The following is an 8,325-nucleotide window of genomic DNA, read 5'->3' as shown; positions in this document are numbered from 1 at the left end:
AGGTCGATGACCCAACACGTCCGAGCTGATTGCGGGATGGCCGAGTTCAAAGAACCAACTGTGATGTATGAGGACAATGCTGGATGCATTGCTCAGCTCAAGGATGGCTACATCAAAGGAGACAGGACGAAGCACATATTACCTAAGTTCTTTTTCACGCATGAGCTTTAGAAAGCCGACGAAGTCCTGGTCGTCCAAGTAAGGTCAAGCGACAATTTAGCTGACCTATTCACTAAGTCACTCCCGACTTGCACGTTCAGGAAACTCACGCATCAGATTGGGATGCGTAGGCTGAAAGACCTCCACTGAGGTTCACATCAGGGGGAATAGTACGTGTTTTACTCTTTTTCCTTCATCATGGTTTTATCCCACTGGGTTTTCCTGATAAGGTTTTAATTAGGCAACATTAAGTGTATTACAATCCCTGTATGGTTATGGCATCCAAGGGGGAGAGTGTTATAAATCAATTGGTGGATGTCCATAACCGGCCCGGTCCATAACCGGCCCATACACTTAGAGAGAGAGAGACGACCCAACCCTAGAGAGAGAGACGGCCGCGAGACTTGGGGAGGAGAGAGAGGCGGCTACAACTTGCTTATTTCCTGATTCGTTTATGTTTATGATTTGTAATCTTTCCTATTATTGTATTTCCATTTATCTTTCTTGTATCCCCTATATAAAGGGAACACTTATTCATTAATAAGATACAGAAACATTCAGCTATAAATCTATTGTTTCACAACACATTTCAAAATTTTGAAATATTATTATTTTTGTATAATTATACAATTTGTATTACTAAAGCTTTCAAAAAATTTTACAATTTTTTAAAAATTTAAATATCTAATCGTAATACCATTAGTTTCTTATATATCTATAAATTTTATAAATATTTTTTAGGCTAATTTTTTTGATAATTATATAATTTTATAACATTTTTATTAGTTTTATACAAATTAATTTAATATTATCAAATCTATATTGAATATTAGTAAAAAATTAGTGAAATCTATAATATTTAATAAAATTTATATTTAAATATAAGTTAGATTTAAAAAATTTCTTACTGCCAGAAAAACACCTCGTAAATAGAGAAACGAAAGACCAACCCGTGATGGTTGCAATTATCAACCGACAATCTGATGAAAGAAGAAACAAAACGCAAAACCGAACCAAATCTTTTCCAACATGAACTGGAAAACCGTTTAATCATTTTTCAAACTTGTGAAACCAAAAACCAAAAGGCAATGTTCACCTAAAATCATCTGATGATAGCAACAATGTGCACATATAGTCTTCTGCACATATTCCTTGTCATTGGCTCTTTCCTCAAACCTCTTGATCCTCAGCGTCAATGTGCAAACATACTCTTGTGCTCTCTTTTCTTCACCTGATAGCCCTGAACCCAAACTCTCCACTTTCCACCTTTTCTACAGAAACTGATGATACCAGCGTAATCAGTCTAAACTTTTCCGTAGGATATATTTCGAATCGTTTCTCCACTTTCTTTGTGTAAGCACTCCCGTGACGTTTCTCGTCAGCGGCTATCGTGCGGCAGATCTCTGTGAGGGTTATATCACCATAGACATATAGTCGGAAGAGCCATACGAACACACCGGTTCTTGCAAGTTATATAGAGTTTGACTTACCACCATTTTGTTTAGATGGTTGGGTTTCACCAAACCTTATATTATGAAATAGACCAACTTTAATTTGATATAATCATATTTATAACAATGTTTAAAAATATAAACGTTCGAGAAGTTTGTTATAAACGTCGACTGTTTAGATTAGTTAATGTACTGTTTATAAGCATGGACTGTTTTTAATGTACTGGTGTTAAATGTCTCTAGGAAAAAATTAAATTAAGGTTTGTCTAAAGTCATTGCAAGAGTAGTCATTGTAAAAGTGCCACATAAACGATAAGAAGAAGTCACAGAATGACACCTCATCGACTTTATTTTATAATTAATACAAAATTAAAGTTATAATTTTTTTAAAGATCTTCAAATAATATATAGGGGATATTTAGAGAAAAACCACAATTTTTTTAAAAGTTGTTATTGGTTTATATATTTTGATTGATTTAGAAATCTATGTAGTATTTATAAATCCAAGTAAAATACGCAGATTTTTAAAAATTTTGGATTATTATTTACAAATTCGGAAGTTTTCCCTTGAATTTGAGTCCTTGTATTTTAACAAAAAAAAATCCAAAAAATTCATTCAAATTCATTATAAAATCAAATTTATAAGTAAATCCGTACGATTGAATAACACTTGATTTGATATATAATTTATGAATCATTAAACCAATAATACATGATTTTAATACAGATTTGAAAATCATAGAATCAATAACACTAGATTTAGTTCGGATTTTCAAATGTTGGGGCTTTTAGTTATTATAATGAAACTGAGTACTTACAAAAAAAAATGACAGCAATCTTTATTATTCTCTATTTTTTTCAAAAAATACAAAATTAGAAAAAATAATTTAAAATATTAGATATATATATATATATATTTTTTTTTTATTATTATTATTATTTTATTTCACTTTGACATAAAAAAATAAAATCTAAAGTTTGTATTACTATATTTCATTCAAGAAGTTTCAAGTTAAAAAAAACATTTACACTAACTAAATTGATCATGATAATAAATTAGTCTAACTCCAAACCAAATAAGTTAAAATATAATACAATTTGATAAAATAATTAAATTTCAATTTTAAAATACTATATAAATAGTTCAATAATATCATAAATAATAATTATTTTTTCTAATTTAACGGGAAACGATGTTTAGAATATTTTTGTTTCAGATCATAATTTTATCTGGAATGAAATATTAATTAACTTATAATGTTTTAGTGGTTATGTTTTGTAACTTATTATAGTTTTTATTGAAATTAGTTTGAGAACAAAATTATTTGTTAGAAAATTTTCTCATGCTATTTTAAAATATATTATTTAAATAGCATTTTATAAGATAATAAAATAATATACTTATATGGCAGATGTTTACTTTAGTTACATACCACTCTTCATATCAAATTATTTATTCGAAGAAGTTAGAAGAAGTTAGAGCGTAGCAAAACATAACCAAACAATGAAAAACTAAAATTTAGGTAAGCTTTAACAATTTGATAATCAAGATAAACCCTACGGACGGAAAGTTATAATAAAAAATATTTTACATATATATATATATAAAAAGATGTTTGCCTCCCTCCTATTGTGCCACATAGACATTTGAAAACAAAATATTGTAAATTGAAAATGATATTATAAATAAATAAATAATGAATAGAATTCTGAGACCATATTGTTATTTTTAATAATCATTTTTAGTTTATTAAAGTGACAACAATCTGGCACTTGGTTCTCTCTTTTTAACATGAACTATTTCTTTTTGGTAGCACGTTTTTTCGTGTTTTTTTTGTCTGGGCCTTTGTTGTTAGCCCTTCTTGTAAGCCTCCTGGGCTATCTAGTATCGACAGTAGTAACTTGTCTCTTTTGTAAGTTCGTTGGGGCTTTTAGTTATTATAATGAAACTGAGTACTTACAAAAAAATATGACAGCAATCTTTATTATTCTCTATTTTTCAAAAAATACAAAATTAGTAAAAATAATTTAAAATATTATATATATATATATATATATATTTTTTTATTATTATTATTTTATTTCACTTTGACATAAAAAAATAAAATCTAAAGTTTGTATTACTATATTTCATTCAAGAAGTTTCAAGTTAAAAAAAACATTTACACTAACTAAATTGATCATGATAATAAATTAGTCTAACTCCAAACCAAATAAGTTAAAATATAATACAATTTGATAAAATAATTAAATTTCAATTTTAAAATACTATATAAATAGTTCAATAATATCATAAATAATAATTATTTTTTCTAATTTAACGGGAAACGATGTTTAGAATATTTTTGTTTCAGATCATAATTTTATCTGGAATGAAATATTAATTAACTTATAATGTTTTAGTGGTTATGTTTTGTAACTTATTATAGTTTTTATTGAAATTAGTTTGAGAACAAAATTATTTGTTAGAAAATTTTCTCATGCTATTTTAAAATATATTATTTAAATAGCATTTTATAAGATAATAAAATAATATACTTATATGGCAGATGTTTACTTTAGTTACATACCACTCTTCATATCAAATTATTTATTCGAAGAAGTTAGAAGAAGTTAGAGCGTAGCAAAACATAACCAAACAATAAAAAACTAAAATTTAGGTAAGCTTTAACAATTTGATAATCAAGATAAACCCTACGGACGGAAAGTTATAATAAAAAATATTTTACATATATATATATATAAAAAGATGTTTGCCTCCCTCCTATTGTGCCACATAGACATTTGAAAACAAAATATTGTAAATTGAAAATGATATTATAAATAAATAAATAATGAATAGAATTCTGAGACCATATTGTTATTTTTAATAATCATTTTTAGTTTATTAAAGTGACAACAATCTGGCACTTGGTTCTCTCTTTTTAACATGAACTATTTCTTTTTGGTAGCACGTTTTTTCGTGTTTTTTTTGTCTGGGCCTTTGTTGTTAGCCCTTCTTGTAAGATTTACTCTCCTTGTCGGCTGCATACACAGAAGTAACGTGTCGTTAAGAGGTAGACTGATTTCTGGAAATCTTATGATCGATAATATTGGAGTGATGAATTTTCGGGTGTATAACATACCTTTTTATAATAGGAGATCTAGTAAGGGAGTAATGGTTGGATGTCTTCAGTGATAAATCGTGGGGGTGAGTGGAGATCTACTGTTAATACATGCGTTAAAGTTGACGATTGGATTTCCCAATGATTCCTTTAATCTAGCAGATAATTACTTCCGATCGATGAACACAGAAAAAAACTGAGGCGGCGAGTATCGTCAAACTGAAGGGGCAGATTGTCCAATGAGAGAGCTTCTTTGTTTGTATGGCCACTTTCGTTTTTAATAAAAGCCCAAACAAAATTAGAGTAGATCCGCTGGGGTCCACGAAGAAAGCAATCAGAACCAGAAGTAACAAAGCAGATTTCCAATTAGTGAAGTGTTGTGTTTTAATGTTTGGGACACGTGTCGGCTTTACAGAACAGGGATTTTGTGACATGGATGCCTATGTGGCGCAACAGGAGGGAGGCAAACATCTTTATATATATATAGATAGATAGATAGATTCAAGATTTGGTTTTGAAACTAGTAGACTTTCTTATTAAATACGTAAATGGAGGTTAACGAAAGAGATTAAAGAAGACACACCAACCTAGTTTATTAATGGAATAGCTTGTTCATTTTTCTTCTTCTTAATGAGCATGAGGAGAGATCTGAATCAATCATCTTTCAAAGCCTTCCTCTTTCGCTAGTTAATTGTATTTTTGGTTATCCATGGGTATTCTTTCTAGATTAGACTTGTAAAATAATGGGTTGTTTTACTCATTAATAAGTTTAACACATCAACACTTTGTATAATATGTGATTGAAAAGCTTGTAACAAACAAACTATTGCTATAATCTCACCTAGTTTTCCCAAGCAAAAAAGCAGGCTCGTATTAGCAAACACTAGTGACATCTCTAATTTATAAAAATAAGTATTCTTTCAATTGGCATTTAAGAAGAAAACAAATATCCAACAAATAAGAACACAAAACTTAACTTCTTGGTTTCTCTATTATTTCAATCCCCGAAAATCTCTGGCTCTAATTATTGTCACGTTGTTTCATACCAAAGCCAACTTCAAGAAAAAACACACAGTTACATTATAAAATTCTTACTTTTTTGGAACTCCCAAAACACATTATTAAGCATCACACATTGGTACGAACAGTTTACCTAGCAATTTTAGCAACAAACTCATCAATATTCTTATCAGAGTTTCCTCCTTCAGCCAAAGCTTCTTTTGCAAACTCCATCAATCTCAAAGCATTCTTCCTAGTCTCTTTCCCTTTCTCTGACGTCTCATCCATAACTTCTCCAGCACATCTCACAATCTCTTCTTTTGTCACAAACCCATCTTTATCTGCCTTAACCCTAACTCCAACCTTCCACACATCTTCTATAAACTTAGCATTAGTCGGCTGATCGCTGTAAGCCGGCATTCCAATCAAAGCAACTCCTATGCTCAATGCCTCTAGAGTTGAATTCCACCCGCAATGCGTCATGAAACAACCAGTCGATTTATGCGCAAGAACCTGTAGCTGAGGACTCCAATTCACTATCAGTCCTCTCTCACCAATTTCCTCTATGTAATTGTTTGGGAGCTTCTTTGTCTCCATTTCTCTAACCGCCCATAAGAAATTATGGCCGGTTTGTTTTAGACCGGCAGCAAGTTCGATCATTTGATCGTCTTTTAGAACCGCTAAGCTTCCGAAGGAGACATAAATCACTGAACCAGGCGGTTTTGAGTCAAGCCAATCAAGGCACTCATTGACTTGAGCATTGAAGAGACTGATTCCGTAGTCTTTGTCGCCTGCTAAACGTTTGTCTAAGTACATTGATGGAATCATTGGTCCTATGTTCTTGACAGGCCATTGGTTCTTCATCCATTCTAGCACCTAAGAAAGAAAAAGGTATCATATCAGTAAATCCATGCAATAAAAGAAATGTTAGTATCGTATGATTGCAGATACACTTGGTAGATTAATTCATAATCTAACGTTCGTGTCAATGTGTCAACCAAACTGGACTAAAACGTTTGTTATCATGAACCAAACAGAAAAGTCTGGACTCTGGCGTCTGCATGTGGAGGACCTAAAATATCTTAAAACAGAGTCCCAAAGTCTATAATTTGAAGAAACACATTTTATAGTTTTAATCCAAAAGAAAAATTGTAAGTTGTGAAGTAAAAAGATTAATAAATGTTTACGGTTTCTAGAATTATTTTCTTTTCTAGATCACATGAAAACACACGATAAAGTGTTCATATAATAAAAACTATATATATATATATATATATTATTATTTTGCTCATTTTACAATTATGATAATGTACTTTATCATTATGAAGCCAAATACTTCGCTTGTGTTAACGACGGCAAAGACTTGTAAGCTAAATGCCGTAACCATGTTTCTCTTTAAAGTTTCCAATTTTTTGTTTTCTAAAACAAGGGAACCTATTTCACTTTGAAAATGCATACCCCAAAAAGACATTTTTAAGAAGTTGGGTAAATGTGTCAACCAAACTGGCCCGACCAAACCTACAAGTTATCGGACTAAAATGTTTGCTACCTGAACCATAGTATGATTGTGATCTCTGAATCAAATCTTTTTGGGTTTAGAATACTCGATGACACATGTCTAATCTCGGATGTGTATTAAAATAATCAAAAGGCCTATGGCATGGGTTTAGAATACTCGAAATAATTAAAAAAGTAAATTAACTTTTTGTGAAATCTTTAGAGCACCCGGCGATCGTGTTATCCAAAAGAGGAATCTTGATTTTTCGAGTATTACTTTTTTTTTCAGAAAAAAAAAATATATATCAACCAATCGCAGATCGTCACATGTCGTGAGAATCCGTAAATAATGCAAGAATTCACTAAAAACAATTTTTATTTAAATTTTTTAAAAATTAAATCTTTAACTTTTGGTGGAATCTATCGATTATTTAATTTTTTTTTTTCTAAAAACTGCCAGTTAGAGACGCTCATCGCACATGCTCTTACAGGTAGTAAACGTTTTACGCAAAATTCATTTATAACCACTAGCCAGCAACACATGACACATGTCTAATCTCAGATGTGTATTAAAATAATCAAAAGGCCTATCGCATGGCACGTCTATTTGAGTTTTCTGGCTATATATTTGCCACGAATCACGATAAAACCTACACAATTGGACAAGAACACAGCTCGAGTGGAGATACGTTATAGATATCTTACCAAAAAAAAACATTTGTAAACAGATATCTTACAAATATAATATTAACAAAAGGTTAAAAAACTATATATATACTATTAATATTTCTGACATAATTAAATAAAATTGTTGAACCCATCTTTTGTCAGCAATTGTTGAACCAATTATATAGTGATGTATATATATTTTTTTTCTTATTTTAGTTTACTCTCTTTTCTTCTTTTTTCTTTTAAAACTTAATTATACTGAAATACTCTTTTAGTTGGAGTTGGCCTAAGACATGCTACAAATTATCTGCACCTTGGGATGTTCGCCAGTTTATCTGATATCTTTCGATTTTCGAAGATGTCTTTTGGTAGTCTGAAAATTTATATTTTGCTCTGTAGAAGCCGGAAAACCGGACTGACATAAACGATAAAATAAAAACGATGTT

General features: G+C 30.3%; 1 protein-coding gene across 1 annotated transcript; it reads right to left on the bottom strand.

Annotated features, from left to right (window-relative positions):
* Nucleotides 1–5,676: 5,676 nt before the first annotated feature.
* On the bottom strand, nucleotides 5,677–6,613 carry LOC106339609 (UDP-glycosyltransferase 74D1-like). The gene has a single exon (XM_013778455.1). The coding sequence runs from the start codon at nucleotides 6,575–6,577 to the stop codon at nucleotides 5,864–5,866; it is 714 nt and encodes a 237-aa protein (XP_013633909.1). The 5' UTR covers nucleotides 6,578–6,613; the 3' UTR covers nucleotides 5,677–5,863.
* Nucleotides 6,614–8,325: the final 1,712 nt, after the last annotated feature.

This window comes from Brassica oleracea, chromosome C4 (genome assembly GCF_000695525.1).
Source record: "Brassica oleracea var. oleracea cultivar TO1000 chromosome C4, BOL, whole genome shotgun sequence".
Classification (NCBI taxonomy): Eukaryota; Viridiplantae; Streptophyta; class Magnoliopsida; order Brassicales; family Brassicaceae; genus Brassica; species Brassica oleracea.
This window is presented reverse-complemented; position numbering and strand designations above follow the sequence as displayed.

Coding starts and splice junctions, on each gene's coding strand:
- LOC106339609 (XM_013778455.1), bottom strand. CDS start 6,577: ATGAAGAACCAATGGCCTGTCAAGAACATAGGACCAATGATTCCATCA.